The sequence below is a fragment of the Heloderma suspectum genome, chromosome 7, assembly GCF_057233095.1.
Source record: "Heloderma suspectum isolate Gila_16-S chromosome 7, 16-S_ref, whole genome shotgun sequence".
NCBI classification, from domain to species: Eukaryota; Metazoa; Chordata; class Lepidosauria; order Squamata; family Helodermatidae; genus Heloderma; species Heloderma suspectum.
The window spans coordinates 30,597,824-30,618,430 of NC_139464.1; the positions used below are offsets into that span (position 1 = coordinate 30,597,824).

General features: G+C 43.8%; 1 protein-coding gene across 1 annotated transcript in view; it reads right to left on the reverse strand.

Annotated features, from left to right (window-relative positions):
* DGKI (diacylglycerol kinase iota) overlaps nt 1–20,607 on the reverse strand; it is a 259,847-nt gene that overhangs the window by 151,000 nt on the left and 88,240 nt on the right. The window contains exons 9-15 of the mRNA XM_084811723.1: nt 14,051–14,125; nt 11,745–11,840; nt 11,079–11,161; nt 8,933–8,993; nt 6,567–6,680; nt 5,688–5,825; nt 3,701–3,779 (exon numbers count right to left, since the gene is read on the reverse strand). Coding sequence (XP_084667849.1) covers nt 3,701–3,779; nt 5,688–5,825; nt 6,567–6,680; nt 8,933–8,993; nt 11,079–11,161; nt 11,745–11,840; nt 14,051–14,125 — 646 coding nt within the window. The remainder of the gene's footprint in view (nt 1–3,700; nt 3,780–5,687; nt 5,826–6,566; nt 6,681–8,932; nt 8,994–11,078; nt 11,162–11,744; nt 11,841–14,050; nt 14,126–20,607) is intronic.

Consider the following 20,607-nt stretch of genomic DNA (forward strand, 5'->3'; position numbering starts at 1 on the left):
GCGATAAAGAAGAAAGCAGAAGACACAAAGTATTTGTTAAGTCAGCTAATCAGTACTTTGCCCTTGCTGGTTCTGTTCCTGCTTTTCCTTCTGGCTGACAAATAGCTGAATTTCTATTGCTGAATTTCCATTGCTGGCTGCTGCCTAAGATGGAAAGGAAGGATCTTTGTTTTCTGACCTTCCTAGATAAAGCAGCACAAAAGAACTGATGAACCAGACTAAACGTGCCATCAGCGTATTATCGGGGAGGGGAGGGCAATTTGCACAGCTAACTTTTTCAAGAAGCCACTTTGTCAAATGGTGATGTGAGTTGATTTTGTGTGGAGCCAAGAAGTGTTAATTTAGATACATTAATGTGGAAGAGTTAATTGCCATTCCATGTTTATTAGAAGAGCTACACTTTAGCTTCCAACAGAGAGAGTGGCAGGGAGAGTGAGGGAGATGGAGAGAATGAAAGAGAAAGAGAATAGTTACATTGTTGAAGCATGAACTTTTGTAGGCAAAAGCCTACTTCCTCACGCACATCATGTATACGCAAAGTGGTGAACTGTTATGCTTTTGACTAGCTTAGGAGTTCTAAATGTTTGGAAATCTCTCACCAGCCTTTGAAATGTCACACCCTGTGGCTAACAGGAGGAGCAGAGAAACAGCTTGATGCAGTTTGAATTTTGGCAGACAGAGTGCCAGATGAGAATGGATAGTTTAGCTGGAGTAAGCTAAATGGACACAGCTGGCAGAGGCAGGATTGCAGAGGGTTTAATGCTCTGCTTTTTTGGGATCTGATGCATTGCACTAGCCATTGCACAGCTTGCTTTAGGAATCCACTTGGACCATAAGGTTGTCTTCCACTGCTGTTTCTCTCATTACAAGGATACACCTCTGGAACTTTGTATCACTCAAGGAAATGGGATGAGACATCCATTTGTAATAATATAAACACACATATATATAAAAGCTCATACTTCAATAATGGCACAATCCTTATGAGCCCAAACGACAGAGTGCTCCAATCTCTGAGATTCCATTCTGCCCAAAGCCTTGCCAGGCTCTTGCCGGTAGGGCAGAAAGAATGGCAGAGGCATTTTTGGCCTCTTTTTCCTCGCCCTCCAAAGAGGAAATCAGTTAGATGAGATTCAGAGCTCATCTAACTTCTCTTCTGTGTAAGGGGGCATGGTCAGGAGCTGAGAGGGATGTAGATCCTTCAGATCCATGGCCACTCCATCCCCTCCCACCAGTACACCCCCAACATGACCATCCCCCCATGAGGTCAACATTCTGACCTCATAGAGGGAGCCCCCACAGAAACCTCCATGGAGGCTGGATGGAGCCAAGAGGGAGGCTCGGACATCAGGAAACCCCCTCCACGTTTGGAGCTGTGTCTAAGCCCTCAGAGGGGGTTTTCCAATCATTCCTATGGCCCCTGGGACATAGTCCAGGGAATATAAGATTGCAGCCTAAATTAATTGAGTATGAAAGCTGCCTCTTATTTCTTTGTATTTTTAGCTACAATGTGATAATAGGGTCACTCCACCAGACCTGTCTCTTTTCCCATTGAGATCAGCCGTGTTTCTGCACATCCAAGATTTTTTTTTAAAAAACTGGAAGAACAAGAAATGTGGGCTTCTTTTAAAAGAAGGAAAAGTGAGACTCTCACGATGCCACACTCTATGGGCACATAGCTGATGTGCAGGCCCAGAGAATATACTCAACCCAGCCTCTTCAATTCTCAGAAAATACATGTGATTGACATGCCATAAGCAATAAGGTAAAAGGTAAAGGTGTCCTCAACCAGTCGTGTCCGACTCTAGGGTGCGGTGCACATCCCCGTTTCTAAGCTGAAGAGCCAGCGCTGTCCGAAGATGCTTCCATGGTCATGTGGCCAGCATGACTGAACACCGAGGTGCACGGAACGGTGTTACCTTTCCCGCCGAGGCGGTACCTATTTATCTACTTGCAATTTCTTGCTTTCGAACTGCTAGGTTGGCAGGAGCTGGGACTGAAGACGGGAGCTCATTCCATCAAGCAGCACTCAGGTCTCGAACCTTCCAGTCTGCAGTTCAGCATCTTAACCACTAAGCTACCGTGGCCCTAAGCAATAAGGACCCCAAAGCAAACTCTCCAAGGCCGCCACCACCATTATGTATCATGATTTATTTTTCTTTTAAATGTGCATGGGTGGGGAAACTCTGCATTAACAGAAAAAGCAGATGTCGTTTAAAGTCTTTCTGGCTAAGTTACTCATCTATAGACATACAGCTTGCTTTTGCCCCAGTATTTTCCCTCTCCTCCATTTTCTTTTTAGACACACTGGCATCTCCGGAATGATGTCCATTCATTCTTTATAGAGTGCTGTGACTGCATTATTAAGTAATGTTTCCACTAAGTGAGAAAGCAGCCCAGGAGCTCATCCAGACTGTATTCTTCCAGGCACATTTGGCATGCATTTCAGCACATGTTCATAAAGCAATGAACACTCTGCTTTCATCACTTCATCCCTTTGCCCTTCTGTGGCCCTCCATTATTATTCTTACTGCTTGCGACCATCTTAAACATGATAAAATATGCATTAGCTCTTTCCATCAGGCATTCAGATCTTTATTTAGCCTGGTGTTAGGATGCTCTTTAAAACAAAAGAAAAGAAAAATCTTTTTATGTGGCTTTGTGAAAGTATGAAAATGAGGACTAGTAAGGTTGCCAGTCAAAATCCATGGCAGATCATCACCCTGATGCCAAACAAGGCAAACTGAACAACCATTTTGGGTATCGTCCATGTGTTTTCCCAGCACACAGTGCAATGATTGCTCATTAGTGCTTGGCTGAGTAGTCCTATCTGGAATTGCATGAGCAGAAGGACAATATTTCACAACAGGCAGGAGGACTCTGTTCACATGAACACAGGTGAATAGCATTGGATACCTTTGAAGGGGTTATTCGGGGTGCTGGCCTTGCTTCTGCAGTATTCATGCATGCTCTCTGTGTGCCCACAAATACATGCCTTACTCTTTCATAACAAGGTCCGTAATGTTCAGTAAAATCAGGCAAGGACATCCCAGAGTATGCTCAGTTTCCTTGATAGGAAGTAATCCTTTCTATAGGATTTCCAGTTATTTTTGGCAGGGACACTGCGTGACAGGCAGAAATGTCTCAGGTGGTGCTTTCCTCATAATTTCATCTCCGCATGAGGAAAAAGAGCAATCTACTTAATATCTATCTTTCATGCAGCTGTGAAGGGTTCAAGAGTGTTACGAGAAAAGAGTTGGCCGTGCTTTTAGGGTGGCACCCCAGGAAGAGGTGGAGCAACTACCACTGGAAGCTACTACCGGTTTAGAGCTACTACCTACTACTGTTTAGAGTGACTACCTCTACCAGAGGTGGAACTGGATCTACTCTGATATGGTTCACATGGACAAACAGTTCAGAAGTAGAGACATATGGCCTGCTCTAAAGAGGAACCTGCACCTCTCCTTACTGCTTCCTTTAACTCCTCTATTGGGTTCTTTAGGATAGGACCAATTTCTGTCCCATTCTCATCCCACACCATACTGTGATGGAGGAAGCCACTCCTGGTGAAACTTTACTGGTCATACAGGGATTAAAGACACAGAGGCCATCTTTAGGGCAGGTGTTCACAACCACATCTTATCTTTACCCTCTCAGGTGCTGTGCTCTGAGAGGAGAGAGGTCATTTTTGTTCTCTTACCTCGAGATTCATGGAATTCTAGTGTGACATGAGCATCAAATCCAAGGCTGAAGTAATTATTGAAAACACTGAGGGGAAGCTGCAATGACAAGTCCAAAAACAAAAGGGAAACATTGTGTGAGAAAAGGCAGACTAATAATATATCTTGGCAAATGTTAAGACTAGCCAAGCAAGGCATTGTTAATGGGAACATAAGAGCCATGCTGGATCAGACCAAGGGTCCACTTAGTCCAGCATTCTGTTCAGACAGTGGCCAACCAGCTGCCCACGGAAACCCACAAGCAGGACAGGAGTGCAACAGAACGCTCCACCCCATGTTCCCCAGCAACTGGGGTACATAGGCATACTGCCTCTGATACTGGAGGTAGCATGAGCCATCAAGACTAGTAGCCATTGATAGTCTTATCCTCCATTAATGTGGGTGAGCCCTTTTAAAGCCATCCAAATTGGTGGCCATCACTACCTCTTGTGGTAGCAATTTCCAAGGTTTAACCCTGTGCTGTGTGAAGACGCCTTTCCTTTTACCTGTCCTGAATCTCCTACCAATGAGCTTCATGGAATGATCCTGGATTCTACTATTATGAGAAAACGAGACAATTGTCTCCCTATCCACTTTCTCCACACCAGGCATAATTTTGTGTACCTCTATCATGTGTACAAAAGATCAGATCTGAAGACCTCTCATTCCCTGGATATTTGCCTTTTGAGGCGGGGCGGGGGGACCCACACCAGCCCTGGAGTCAGTGTTGTTATTTTATTATAATAAAATAACTGCCTTGGGAGACCTCCTGCCTTGAAAGTGGCCTAGAAACATTCAAAATACAATACAATAAATTTCCCTTCCATTAAAATCAATGGGTGGGAAAATAAACAAAAGGAAAAAATGAGGCCAGAAAAAAATTAAAAAAGGAAAAAAGCTGCTCCCCACCTCCATGAGCCCAGCAAGGTTTAGGAAGTGGCTGCTGTTTTACTATTTATTTATTCATTCATTCATTCATTCATTCATTCATTCATTACATTCATATCCCACTTTTTTCCTCTTGCACGGAACCCAAGGTGGTGTATTCGGTCCTCATTCTCCATTTTCCCACCTCCACCCCCATAGATGCTCTATAAGATACCTTTCCCCCCTCTAATTTGTTGGACTCCCAGGAATATAGGAAACTCTCTTATGTTAGATCATTGGTCCAGCTGGCTCAGTAACGTTTACTCTGAATGGCCACAGCTCTCCAGGGTATCAGGCAGGGGTCATTCCCAGCCCTATCTGGAAACACCAGGGATTCAACCTGGGACCTTCTGCATGCAAAGCACATGTCTTAAAATTAGCTATGGCCTTTCCCCAAGGGTTAATTCAAATCCATTTCTCTATTTCCAGTAGGTTTGGATAACTACAATCAGTAGAGGCTGGTGGCTCTGATTTCAGTGGGGTGGTGAATCGAGCCTGGGTTTCAGTCAGAACCAGACAGAAATCTAAAGCAGCTACCCAAGGTGCTGAACCTATTTTGGAGCTAGGGTTCAGCACCTTGGATAGCTCCTTAGAGTTCTGGCTGGTTCGGACTGAAACCCAGAATGGATTTACATCCCCACAGAAATCAGAGCACCAGCCTCCACTGACTACAGTTTCTGATCCAGCATCCATTCACTTCATATGTGCTGCTGCTCTGAAATTCATGAGGAAGTTTAGCTCTTTTGAGTTTACATCTTTTATCTGGCCTAATGTTACTAATGGGTGGATTTTATTTCATGCTCACTGGCTGAGTCTAGTTCTTGCATTTCTGGAAACAGTAAATAGCAAAAGTAGTAAATACTTTTAGTAACCAAATGCAGTTAATTAATTAACTATAGAACAGAGCTGTATGATTAAGTAAAAATCAGAAGCTGATGAAAAATAAATTGTGCTAGCATCCCCTAGTTGGAAACATTCCCCCACCATCCTGCATGATTCCTTTCTCCAGTTTGTTCCAATGGAGGAAGCTGCCATGCTAACCTTCCGTGCTCCATCTTCAAGTGCATCTTGGGGCAAATCAGGGTTTCTCTCCACCTGGAGGTTCCAGCGGTCCAGTTGGACAATGGTCCCATCTTCAACATGGCAGAGAATTTTTGCAACAGGCTCATCCGTGTATCCCTGAAGATAGGACAGGTTAACAACACGTGTCAATAACTGCTATCCAGTTTAGCAGAAAATGAATTGCAGACCAGACTGGGGAGCATACATTTTATTTATTCAAAGATGGCTTGTGATCTCCATCATTCCAACTACCTTTCAGGACATAGAGGAGGCAGGGTTTGCAAGACATGCAGAAAAACAAAAATGAAGCACCCTAGAAAATAACACTGGCACTTTGCATTAGAGATGTGCAAATAAGCAAAACTCAAGTTCATAATGTTCCTGTGCCCGTATCAGGGTACAAGCTTTGTTTTTTTCTTGTCACATGAAAATTTGTGCATATTTTTGTGTGTGTTTTCCAAATGTACACATCAGTTCTGTGCATTTTCCAAAAGTACCGTTTTTTTCATATGCATTTTTCAAATGTATGCATTTTTGAACACTTTTTGGTTCCACAACTTGCATTTCAAGCTTGGAAATATATAGACTTTGACTGCAGTTTGTTCAGGCCCACGTTTGGGTCCAGGAGGTGCAAACTGGGTAAATTCTACTAAAAAAAAAAAACCCGAGCTGAAACAAATTTCTCATACACTCCTACTTTACATCCACCAAGAAAATGCCTAGTAGGTACAATGGAAGAGAAGTCACCAACAAGGGAATAAGTTTCAGATATCTCTTTTGTTTCTGTTGATTCAACCAGACCCCAAGCCTTCAACAACAATTTAAATGCCAGCTAATTACACCCAGCAGGTCTCTTACCCCTCCCCAGTTGAGGGTGCGAGCAAGGTCATTCCCAGTGCCGAGAGGAAGCACAGCGACAGGAGGCTGGGGATTCAGTTGCAACTCATCCAAGATGGAGAGGATCCAGCCCACCTAATCATCACAAATTGCAGGAAAGGAAATAACACTATAGACTATACAGAGAGAAGAAACTACTGAGATCATCTAAATGAGTAGTCAATCAATATTCTAAGCTGTACTATTTCTCCTGGCTGGTGCATGGTTTGTACAAAGATTGGGTGATGTGAAGACAGTGAAGACTCAGAAGACAAAGACCATCTTGGACAATATCACCCACTCTCAGCTTCACCTACCTCACAAGATTGTTGTAAGGAGAAGGGGCTGGGGTGGAGAATCATGCACAAAGCCTTGAGTTCCCAGTTGGAAAGGCAGATATAAATGTAATAAATTAATAATAGTAAATAATATCCCTTTGACCCACCCCCGCACCATAGCCCTGGTCCAAATCACAAACACACACACACATCCCTGAAGCTGCTATTGCATGCCAAGGGGGCAGGGGGACATTCAGGTGAAAAAAGTGTGCCTGTGTTTTTCCTTATTCACAGCTAATGGCAGCTTTGGAAAGGGAGGGGATTTAAGTTAGGGGATCAGCATGGAGGTAAAAGGTTAGACACACATACTCCTCCATCATGCCACAGCCCCAATCCAAATCACCCTTTCCCTCCCCCATTGTTGTGTTTTGATAAATAAGACTTTGGCAGTTCCAATTATGCTTGAGTTTGGCCCCCAGTATATCTTTGTGAAGAGACGATGGGCCTTCTGTGTGTTTTTTAAATATGCATGGAGTATATATGGGCAGAATCCAATGGGGCACTTACAGCCCTGCTGATTCTCTTGCGCCCTGCAGATTCTGTTGTGCAAGCAGTGCATCTCATCGATTCCATTGCGCAAGCACGACCTACTGCTTGTACAGCAGAGATTTCGCGCTTCCCAGAGGAAGCCCCAAAATGTGCGTAAATGCTCATTTCTCTATCAGGACAGGTCAGTGGAGCTCCTTCATGCAAGCTCCATCAACCTGCCCCATTTCAGAAATGAGCATTTTTGCTCATTGTCAGTTGCACCCCAGAAATGCGAAATCTTCATTCCGCAAGCGGTGGGCACCACATGTGGATGGGAATTGGCAGGGTGCAAGAGAATTGGCAGAGGCTTAAGCACCCTGTAGGATTCTGCCCTATGAATCCTAAATGCTCAGCATGATTTTGGATAGGACACCCTCTGATTTGTGGCAAACCAACGGCTGACTGCAAGATTCAAGGATAGAGAGAGCTCAGAACTGACAATGCCACTCAAAAAGTGCTCACATTGAGCAGGGGCCCTGGAAAATCTCCCACTTTCTGTTTCCGTTCAATAATGTAAAGTAATATCTAGTCTCATTGAATATTCACTAAATCCATTTGAGCAAGACTTTCATTTCTAGATTTAATGGCTTTTGGAACAACGAGACATTAATTTGCTTCAAACATAACCTCAGCAATGATAAGTCATGTGTTGCTCATATTAATGAAAAGTTGCTGCCCTCGTTAGCTCAAAATGTGAAATGTAAGAGAAAAGGAGATGGAAACAACAAAGCCAAACCCAGTAGTGTGTGTTTTTTAATAGAGAGAGAGGAGGGCCCAATCCACCAGAAACGTCTCCTACACAAACACCCATGAAACAATAAGGGAAGAACAGCAACAACAAAGCAGACATACATACTGTGGCATTCTAAGGCCTGGTTCACACATACATGTCCACCACTTGATTTTTCGACAGTTCATTCCTGTACACCTGGGCCTGCTTCACACGTGGATGATTAGCATTCGACAACTGTAACATGATGGTTTGCTTGTGTGAATAAATGATCACAGATACAAAAATACAAACTGAACTATTACACCACTGCACATCACCAAAATGCAATGTTTTCCAGTGGAGTCATGCGTCCTGTTGCCACTCATCAACTGTACACTAACCAGGTATAGAGAAGTCAAGTGATGGACATGCATGTGTAAACTGGCCCTTAATCAGTAGCAGCCGAGTGTGTGAATTAACTCCATTACGGAGCATGGTGCTTGAAGTTATATGAAAGTTCTGTCTGTGATGTTGCACCTGTGAGGTCCCATTCACACCTGCAGCCACACATAAGAAGAAGCTTTATACCCAGCCAGAATATTTGCCTACCCATATTAATTTCATTTTTTCCCTCAGTTTGAGTGTGCTTCTTATAAGAGTTGATATGCCCCCTCTCCATGAATGACATCCAAGGCAATCTCCCCACCCCCATTCGCCTATCCCCCCCACCCATCCCCAAAAGGGGCCTGATACGAATAGAAAGGGCTCACCGTTCCATCCCCACCACAGGCTAGGATTCGCAGATTTGGCATTTTTCTATACAACTCAAGCCTATTGAAAGAAAAGGAATATGAAAAGGAAAAAAAGCTTATGTAATAATAGAGTTAACAATAAGATCTGGCATACACTGGGTGGTACAGTCAATGAAAGGTAAACCACAGTCAGCTTTACTACTATGAAACTCTAGGTGGTGACATAGGACAGTTGTTGCCATCAGGGACAGGAAAGATGTAGTCTTTTCCCTTCTCTCGTTCAAGACCATCACAGAGTGAAGGATGGACACAACAACTGATACTGAACTCAAGAGACGGCCAGCTTCTGTATTCTTGAGGACAAGGCCAGCATCAAGGGTAGGCACAAGATCCTCCTCTTCTCCATTTTATCCTCACAACACCCCTGTAAGGTAGGTTAGGCTGAGAGTCAGTGACTGGCCCAAAGACACCCAGTGAGCTTCATGGTCAGTTGCTGGGGAACATGGGCAGAGGATGCTGCTGCACTCATGTCTGCTGGTTCACCACTGTGTGAGCAGAATGCTGGACTAGATGGACCCTTGGTTGGACTCAATGGCCTTGTAGGCCCCTTCCAACCCTACTATTCTATGATTCTTCTTATGTTCTTTCGAGGGAGACTAGAACCTGGCTCTTTTCAGTTCTAGTCAAACACTCTAACCACTACAGACTGGCTTTCTATAGGGGTGGAAAATCATTATAGAACATCCAGGACAAAAATAAAGGCAGCCTAATATATTGAAAGTGGTTTAATTTTATTGCTACTTAGGAAACAATTGGGTAGATGATGATTAATTTATATGTCATGTTTCTTCCATCATAGCTCAAGGCAACATACATACCTGCTTAGCAAGGTTGCTGCATCATGTATCTTTAGACTATGTCCTGGGACCACTTCCTGCCTGCCTTTCCTTATGCCTCCATAGGACAGAGACTTCTTTTTTTAATGACACCTGAACATCCAGTGAGGTGGAGTGCAGGAGAAGGCCCCATGTACCTCCCTATGGCTACTGCCCTGGCAATAATACAGTCTAAGAAAATAATTGCAGACTGTTGCTTTTCCTTCAACAACTTTAACACTATTAGCTGATAGAAGCAGAAAAAAAGAGAGAGAGATGGGTATGTCTATGCCTCAAAAATGCTGTTCAGCTAAGAGCAGTTATAAGATTTGGCCGGTGGAACATTATTTCAGAAATAAGAAATTGTAGACTGAGATGAGCTGGCAAAAAAAAAAAAACCTCCTGTGTGGCTTTGTTGCTTTGTGAAACATGGCACGATGTCTCCCAGCAATCTTCTTGGCTACGTCAAACTTCTTTGTCACTTTCTTTCATACATAATAATTTTTTTAAAGCAGCAGGCCACAATCAAAAATGCTAGGAATGCAAGATAAAAGAGGAGTTCTAGTAACTATCCAAGAGCACCATCTTGTGGCATTAAAAATATGCTTAGGGTTGTTTGAGACATGTGAAGTTCTAAAATGGAAGTTTTACACTGGTTATTTTCCTCTCTTAAATAGCAACAACAGGGAAGCTTGAGCTGCCTTGGGACCATGGGGTGTATGGAGAGGGGCTTAAACTCTTTCTCTCCGTGCCGCAACTCTGACAAAAAATCACCTCCATTGGCACCAGTGGAGGCTTCCTTTGAAACGAAAAGAGCAGCTTCAGAGAGGTGATTTTTGTCAGAATTGTGGCAGGAAGAGAACGAGTTAAACTCCCCCTCTACACACAGCTAGAGCTTCACAAAAATCATGCATTTAATTGCATTCATGCAATTAACAGCACATCTAATGTGGCCCTCGGAGGATAACTACAAGCATAAAGAGATTTAAATTTAGTTGCCACATCTGTCCAACTCAAAGGATACTTGCTCTTGAGTGTCAAAACACTGATGTATGATAGTTAGCTTACAAAAACTCTCCAGGGCTATCTTAGATGACGGCAAAGAATCTGATGTTGTATCTTGAAATCTTTACAGATGACAGTAAAGACAAACAACAGTCAGGACCACCTTATGAAATAAGTGATGGTTCCAGCATGTATCTCCAATGATTGCCTCACATATCCATCATGTTGTCTCCATATGAAAGGAGTAAGGTATGGAAAGACACATTAAACACCTAAGAACTTACGCGTCTCTTGGTCCTTCCTGAGAAAGGTCAAAGACCTGACGTGGATTCAAGTACCACATGAACATTTGGAGAACCTTAGTACCCTGTAAATGAAGAGAAAGAAAATAGTCAGTTCCTCTGAAGCATAATTCTTACATTTCAGTCTTACAAGAAATATCAGTGGACGAATGCTGCACTAATATATATATATATATATTAGGAATGCTTAATTCAGTTCAGTAATATGCACTAGCAAAAGCCCAGTCCTCCACATTACAAGCCTTCAGTCCAAGGGCAGTATCCAATACTGCCTATCCACTAGAGCAATCCCTTGCATGGGAAATGGGAACCTAGTGGTTTCTGAAGCAATCAGAAACAAGCCAAAATACATTACTGAAAGAGTGCAGATCAGCCAAGCTTGCAGAAGTGAGCTCCACTGACCAGCCTGGTTCTGGAACTGAGAACTTCCAATCATTTCTGGGCTTACTTCAAGAAGTGTGACTTCCCCATTGTGCAAGCAGTGGGTCCAGTGTGCGCAACAGAACCAGCAGATATTGCGGGACCCACTGGATGGTACCCCAAGTTATAAGCATTTGTCTCTTTTTCTGAAATCAATTAATTCTAGATCCATTCCTTTGATACAAACACACAGAAAAATTGCTAATGCATTCAGTGTCCCATGTTTACCTGATTCCCTCCACTTTTTGGATTCACAAATACAAGCAAGGGTTTCATGAGAGGGGAAGAGATGGGCTTTATCACAAACGGTCGGCCTTTGTTCTCCTAGAGGAAGAAAAAGGAAAAACATAAACAGAAGAATCAGGCATTCACTTTAATTAGATGTACAAAATCACCAGCTAGAAAACACCCAAAGCAATTATTTAGAAATGAGCTAAGTGATCATGAGGGCAGGAAGGCAGGCAGGCAGGCAGGCAAACTGATGTTGCTGAATTTCCTTTGCCCAAAGATTAATAAACCTTTTGCTAAGTGAGAATATCAGTGAGAGAAAATTCACGCCATGTGCGAACTATATAATACCTATATAATACTATATAATAACTATATTATACTCAACTCAAGTGTCTTCTCAAAAGATGGTAACAATGTCCTATACTGATGACCGAGAGCCTCTAAGGAAAGCAGTGTATATGTAATTTCACCAGAGCTGATCTCAGGGTGAAAAAAATGTCTGCTCTGTAAATCAGGGGTGTGGAATCCCAGCTTGGAGGAATCCATGCTGTTATCTCCTATGTCCAAGATCACAGTGGGGATGCAGGCAGCATGGGATTTTAAAGGCAAAATAAAATAAAATAATAGAACTTAACATGCCACACTAGGTGAGCAGAAGTTACAAATGTGGACACAATTGTAACTAATTCCATTCCCATTTTAAAAGACTGACTGACTGACTGACTGACTGACTGATGAAAATATGAAATATCATCAGTTAAAATGTTTGGAATCAGAAAACTAACAACTAAACTGGGCACGGTGAGGGGCTTTGGTGAGCAGGTGGAGGGCAGACTGCTTCAGGGAGGCAAGCAGGCTTCTGCGGGTGGCTTCTGTGGTCAGCTTTGGTGGGTGGGGGGCTTCAGCGGGCAGGACCTTCTGCAGGCAAGCCCATGGGCAGGGGGCTTCTGTGGGTGGGCAGGGGGATTGGGCAGGTGGGCAAGTGGACATGCAGGCAGGGGGCTGCAGCAGCAGGGGCCCGTTGACCACGCTATGCTGAAGGCCCCTGGAGTCCGGCACCGGCCCTGCTCTCCATACCGCTGTGTGCGATCGGAACAGGGCAGAAGCATGAACATTTGGGCTAGATCTACACTACTGCTTTATAGTGGAATTGAAGAGCACTGATAACGTTGGGACACATTAGGCATTTGATATACCGCTTTTGTAGGGTTATTTCCTGCTCTCTGTTCCACATTATCCACAATACCACAACAAATGTCACAGTGTGTCCTACGAGATATAAATGAGCAAGAGGGATATAGCATTATCATGATAGGATCATAATGATATGACACAAGGTATAGATCTGGCCTAGGTCTCCTGGCCCAAATGGAGGTGCTACGCTCCACACACACCCCAGCTCCCCAAGGATGCATACACCACCTCCACCACCTTGATTGATTGTGAACACGGTTGCTGTACAAATAAACACAGTTGCTTATTTGTCATGGCCTATTTTCTTGCCTAGCTTTCCTCCACTGGGAACCCTAAAGTAAATTAAATGGCACTGTTCGTTCCCTTTTCCTTTGACCTGTCAATGGGAGGAAACATTGAACTGTTTATCACAGTTTCATCTTACTCTCAGAGCATATTTACACTATAGACCTAGACTGGTTTACTTATCTTTCTGTCTCTTCAGGGAACCTTGAGGACTGTAGTTCTGTCAAAGGGGCTAGGCACATCTAAGAGAATTCTCAGCACACTCACCGCTATGCAATTGCCAGGAATCTTTGCAGGATCCAACAACAATTGGATAAAAACTCAAACATCTATGCATAAAACCTATACACCTGTGGCATATATACATAGACCCAACAGGATTTATTCCTTAACTTCAAGAGACTCTTGAGAGTAAAGGTTGGGGACACCTCCATTAAAGTTCAGAGTTCAGATTGAGGTAGCAAATAAATGGGAAAATGCAAAACACCAGATATAAATGCCTTGTTTAACAAAGTATGGAATATGTTATATATGAGAAAGCTTATGTATTTTGTTCAACTTAGAGAAGGTAGAGAAAGGGTTACTAGCATAAAGGGTTTTATTTTAAATTGGAAGTATTTGTCAATTTGGGGGGTGAAGGTTATCAACAGAACATAGCTACTAAGAATTAACATTTTTGAGGTAATCAATAAAATGAAAATGATTGTATTTTTATTTACTGTTGTATTGCTATCATGATTACATGATTTTCTTTTTCTTTACAATGATGGTAAAAATAATGATAATAATTAAAAATGGTTTTTAAACAATTTTTAGAAGTTTACCTCATTTCCTCTTTTGCTGGCTTTCCTTTTAAAAGACGTCCTCTTCTTCCGCCTGGTTGAGTTTTTAAGTGAATTCTGTATTCACAGAATACAAAGGGGGGAGGGGAAGAGCATTTTAAAAAGAACAAAGCAAAAAAAGGAAAGTATCCCTGTAAGAAACACCTCTGTGACAGTACCTTTGGAGAATGATACACCACCTGGCACACATGCGTGAATTGAAAAGACATGCGTCTCATGCTTTACACTTTCACACCACCGGTTATGGAGAAAGCCACACACTGAGACCAGACTGGTACTTTCAGAACTGGAGACTTTCCAATGCTGTGAGGGAGAAGAAAACTAGATGCTCCCATAGACTCACATAACAGCACATGTTGTACCTGCCAACCCTCCCAATTCAGGTAGGAGACGCCCGTTTTCCTTCCGGGGCTCCAGTCTCCCGCCCAATCAGGTTCGTCTCCTGATGTGGAGACCACCTGTATAAAAAGGTTAAGGAGAACAAGATAAAATGAGCTATGCTTTTCTATTTTTTTTTTTCTTTTGAAACTAATGGCATGACCCACAACTATGCTTGGCCTCATCACCCTGATGTTAGTTAACATGCAAAGTCATAGGTGGCTTTCAAAACATGACGTTATTACACGGATTTTCTTTACAGCCTATTCATACATTCCCATGGTTAGGTGTGCACCAAAAAATGTAGCATGTGAATGTGACAACCTTGTTTGCAAACACATGTATCAAACAGGTACACTCATGAAAGAGTCAGGGGTGGCTGAAGCTCCCCCCTGTTGAGTGTACACTCTGTACTACACTCATAGTAAACCCATAGTTGCTGTAGGGCAGCCTCTTCCCATCCTCAGATGTTTTAGAGTTCAACTCCCACAATTCCTGACCATTCGCCAAGCCCAAAACATCTGGCAGTCACCAGGTTGGGAAAGGGTGCTGTAGGGCCTACATAAGAAGCTGCCTTATACCAAGTCAGTCCACCTAGCCCAGTATGATCTACTAAGGATGGTAGCAGCTCTTTAAGTTCTCAGGGAAGAAAGATCATTGACATTACCTACTTCCTGATCCATTTTTTAAAATGCCAGCACTGGGGACTGGTGGCTCCGATTTTGGTGGGACCGTGAATCCAGTCTGGGTTTCATCAGAACCAGCCAGAACTTTTTATCTTATGTTCATTTTATCTCTTGTTGTTCACCACCCTGGAATCTGTTTAGGTGTCGAGCGGTAGACAAACGTTGTAAATAAATTAAATAAATAAATAAAGGAGCTATCCAAGGTCCTGAACCTATTTGGGAGCTAGGGCTCAGCACCTTGGATAGCTCCTTTCAAGTTCTGGCTGGTTCTGTCTGAGACCAGGAATAGATTCACAGTGCCACTAAAATCAGAGCCACCAGTCTCCACTGAATGCCAGGGATTGAAGTTGACACCTTCTGAATGAAAATCAGGTGTTCTACCACTAAGTTATAGCCCAGCTGTTGGAAGCTGCTCATTTATATTAATAATGTTATCTATTACTAAATTCTATTTTTTTATCCCACCCTTCCTCCAAGAAGCTCAGGTTGGCATAGTCCAGTTTCCCCTTCTCTAGGGCCAGCCCGAGACATTTTGCTGCCTGAGGCAAAGGACAAGATGGCGCTCCCTCCCATTCCATGTACAAAAACTGTCTGAATAGGCAAATGAATCTGTCTTCAATATTAATGATGGGACAATGTCTTCCACTGGACCTGAAGGCAGCAGGCTAACTTAACGGGCGCACAGCAGGCTGCAAGGCACATAGCTGTCTCCTCAAACACCTTGCTGCTGCCTCCCAGCATCTGCCACCTCAGGGAACTTCCTCACCCTGCCTAATGGTAGGGCCGGCCTTGCCCTTCCTTCTAATTTTATCCTTACAATGACCTTTTGGGGCAGGTTAGCCTGAGAGAGCATGACTGGCCCAAGGTCACCCAGTGCGTTTCGTGGCAGAGTGGAGTTTTCAACCTAGATCTCTCTTGTCTGAGTCCAACAGTGCAACTACCACAACAAACTGGCTCTCAAATGCCACAGCACTCATGTCCTGCTTGTGGGTTTCCCATGGGCAGCTGGCTGGCCACTATGTGAACAGGATTCTGGACTGGATGAACCCTTGGTCTGATCCAGCAGGGCTCTTCTGGAGTTCTTAAGTTATTGACCGACCTACTGCTAATATCACTCAGAATTACAGATGCAGCAAGCAGTTGAAGCATGGACACTCAAGTATGCAAGCAGCCCTGCTCAAATGATTTTAAATGGAAACTAGTTGAGCACAGCCCACTTGGAGCAAAACCCTCCCAATTCTGCTTGAACACCACTCCTGACCAATCTCTCCTTCCTGAAGGTGGGGGCGGGGTGTCTGGCTCCCTTTTGTAGCCTGAGGTCCTGGCTACTGTTAGCACTCATCATCTCAGGCTGCAGTGCCTGCTGCTTTAAAAATGGCAGAAGCAAGACATAAAATCAACCTACCACTAAAGACACTAAAGATCTTCAGTGGTGGGTGACATCCTAGCTGCATTTGCAGGGCTCAGAGTCTTTTAACTCTGCCTGTTCAAGTCAAGGGAGACGGATCCTGCATTGATCTGAATAGGAAGTGTGAAAGATGCTGCAGCGCCGAAAATGGCTGGAGGGGGAACAAAATCAACCTGACACTGAAGACTCTCTTAGTCCAAGAAGAGGATTACTTTCTGCCTCCCAGGACAGTGCTGGGTCAAACATTCCTTCCATATTTTTTGACAATTCTCATTTAATTTGATAGAAAAGATATTGCTTTTGAAAAGAAATTCAAAGGAGAAGAAAAAAGTGGAGTAAATCACATGGGCTGGGTGTTCATGCATTTACTTTACTGATGAGGTGGCTGAGAAGTGTGCCTGAGTAGGGATGGTGCAGGTGCCCAGTTGGGGCTCAAAGCTTGGCAATTTCTCACTGGCTTAGCCCCCTGGATGCCATTCTGCAGATCCTGCATTTGCCCAGCTCAGCATGCACCGAATCAGACAGGCATGTAGCCAGCTGCTCCCTCACCAAGCCGTGATTTTGTACAAAAATGGCAGGTTGGCCTTTTTTTGTAAATAACCATTTATGCAAATGGTGGCTATAAAGGGGCCATTTATGCAACACTGCAGGTATAAATAGACCATTTATGTCTGTAATGTTGTGTAAATGGCCCCTTCACGGCTGCCATTTACATAAATGGTTATTTACAAAAAAGGCCAACCTGCCATTTTATGCAAAATGGTGGCTTGGTGAGGGAGTGGGCATCTGTGCGCCACTCTCTGGGCAATCATGGATCACCCAGCAGCTCACTGCACAGGGCTCGCAAGGTCGAGCAGCCAGCGGGGGTCTGGCAAGTGGCACGTGGCACAGGATGTGGTGAGTTCGCCCATCCCTATACATGAGTGTCCTGTCTTTCATTGTACAATCATCTCTTCTGCATGCTGTACCATCCTTGGCTTCTCACACATCAGTTAAAGGCCAAGGAAGACATCATGAGATAATTCCTCCCACAGGGCTTTTTCAGATCAGGAAGCGCAGGCAACCTGGGAGGCTGCAGAGGAATGGAGAGATGTGTAATAGAAGGAAAACACACACAGCACTCTTAAGCACACAGTGATTAAGTAAGCTGAAGAACATCATCCAAAGAAATTCAAAATAAATTATAAAATGCCCAGAGAATGAGGCAGGGCAATGTCTCATTTTCTTCCTCTTTCATGGGGAAGAAAACTTTCAGGAAACTGGAGGACAGATTTTGGCTCAGTACTAGCTCCACCCCTTCCCTGGAGCTAGACACAACACTGCCCCCCTGACACCTGCATCATGGAGGATGCAAAATGGGGGTTAGGTTACCATCACAGCTGATGCTGTTGCCACTTGCAATGGCAGTGCAAAAACCCAACAGTCCTTAAGGGGAGGTAAGGGCTGTGCTACAATTCCTGCCAATGGTGAGCCCTACCTGTGAGAAACTGCTGGAGAATTTATCTTCCCCCGGGAGAAATTTCATGACCCCCCCCCCATTTCTTTGCCCACAAATCGGGCGGAGAATTTTGAGATGCCATTTGCACACAGCTGTATTCCAGAAGGAACCGTCCCTTCTGTAAGAAAAGGCATAGCGAGATGGATAATGCAGTTGCATTTACACCATACATTTGCTTCTTCTAAGTATAATCCAGTGCAACTACTGAAGGCTCCTTCCTAGTGCACTGACACTACATCTGCATTGTTTCTTGCACCCGGGCTCACCATGTCCAGCAGAAGCATATTCATTATGCATCCAGCTTTAAATGATGCCAGCATAAAGTGCATATACAAACAGTTGTATGTTCAAACATTCCGCTAGTGGAGACTGGTGGCTCTGATTTCAGTGGAGCTGTGGAACCATTCTGGGTTTCAGTCAGAACCAGACAGAACTCTAAAGGAGCAATCCAAGGTACTGAACCTATTTGGGGGATTGGGTTCAGCACCATGGATATCTCCTTTAGAATTCTGCCTGGTTCTGACAGAAACCCAGAATGGATTCGCAGCCCCACTGAAATCAGATCCACCAGCATCCACTGTATTCAGCATGCCAGTGATGACTAGATGCTATCAAGTACCCATTCCCTGTGTACCCAGAGCCACCAGGGCTAGACCCATGAACCCACACAGATCAGTGTGCCATTGCCCAATATGTAGTGAGCCACCAGAGCTCCCATTAGGAACACTCCTTGGGCAATGAAGTATTCCTAGGCTTTGTAGTGGCTCCACCCATCCAAAGTAGAAATTGACTTTCCATTTATTTATTATTACATTTACATCCCACATTTTTGCCGCCTATATGGTCCTCCTCCTGTTTGTTTGTTTCATTTCTATACCACCCAATAGCCGAAGCTCTCTGGGCGGTTGACAAAAATTCTCCATTTTATCCCCACAACAACCCAGTGAGGTAAGTTAGGCTGAGAGTCAGGGGCGGGCCCAAAGTCACCCAGTGAGCTTCATGGTCAAGTGGGAACTAGAACCTGGATCTCCTGAGTCCCGGTCCAACACACAAACCACCACGCCACACTGGCTCTCACTGGTCCAATGACCCAGAGGGCTTAAAGAGCCTTCAGGATCAATTTGGAAACAAGTATCCAATGGTTCCCAGTAGGGATGTCTGGACTGTGTAAGATCCACTCCATCTGTGTTTTGCGGATAGTCAGGCACCCTTTGTTCTGTCGTCTGCTCACAGACGGATGTGGATTATTATTTTTTCGTCATGAAGAAAAATATGCAAGTAATTACGTAAGACGTTTTGTAACAATTTACATAATCTACCTTAGTACATAACATTTAGCGTATTGTCCCCCATTCCATTCAACTTCTCTTCAGCAGAAATGTGCATATTTTCCTACAAATAAATATGTGTAAAATAAAAAGGTAAGGTAAAGGTGTCCCCAACCAGTCGTGTCCGACTCTAGGGTGCGGTGCACATCCCCGTTTCTAAGCCGAAGAGCCAGCGCTGTCCGAAGACGCTTCCATGGTCATGTGGCCGGCATGACTGAACACCGAGGTGCACAGAATGCTGTTACCTTTCCCTCCGAGGCGGTACCTATTTATCTACTTGCAATTTCTTGCTTTCGAACTGCTAGGTTGGCAGAAGCTGGGACTGAAGACGGGAGCTCACTCCGTCTCGCAGCACTCGGGTCTCGAACCGCTGACCTGCCGACCTTCCAGTCTGCAGTTCAGCGTCTTAACCACTAAGCCACCGCGGCCCCTATGTGTAAAATACAAGAAGGTAAAAAAAAAAAAAAAATCTGAAAGTCCACAGACTCTGCGTGACTTGAGGGGGTTGCTCCACAGCAGATTCCACAGGCTGGATTCTTAGACATCTGAGCTCATTTTAGTCCATCTCGAATTTCTCTAGCATCCCTAGTCCCCAGCTCCCATTTTGTGGCTGCCCATAGCTCAGCACAGACATTCCCATGGCCAATGTGAACAGGCAGTTCGAGACAAAAGCCACAGGTGCTGAAGCCAGCACTTGGTGAGATCACATTATGGCGCTATAATAGAATAATATTGCATTAGATTTGGCTGTCAAAGTGAAAATACTCAGCATCGACTTTCCCACAGTAATTTTGCATGAGGCAATTGTACAAGAGAAGTACACAGAAATTTTAATTTATTCTTATTTTTAATATTGCTGATTCACAAATGGATACTACTGTAATCACAACATTTCTGTTTGAGTTTATAAATTTAAGATTAAATCTATTGTTTCCCAAATCAAAACAACAAAACACAGGACCTGACCAATGTTTTGTACCTGTTAAAAAAAAAAGTTTAGTTTTTTTAAAAAAGGTTTGAAACCGGATTAAAAAAAATAGGTACAAAAATGAGCGAATCTTGGTCTTACTCATCCCCAGGCACTCTGGTATCTTCACTCCATACAAGTGAAACAGGTGCTCAGGAATATTTCAGAAAGGAATGGCTTATAACACATCCTAGATAAGGTTAGGAAATTTCAGATACAAGCAAAGACTTTGCTTTTCTGGGCCACATGGACCTTGTAAGGGGCACTGTTACTC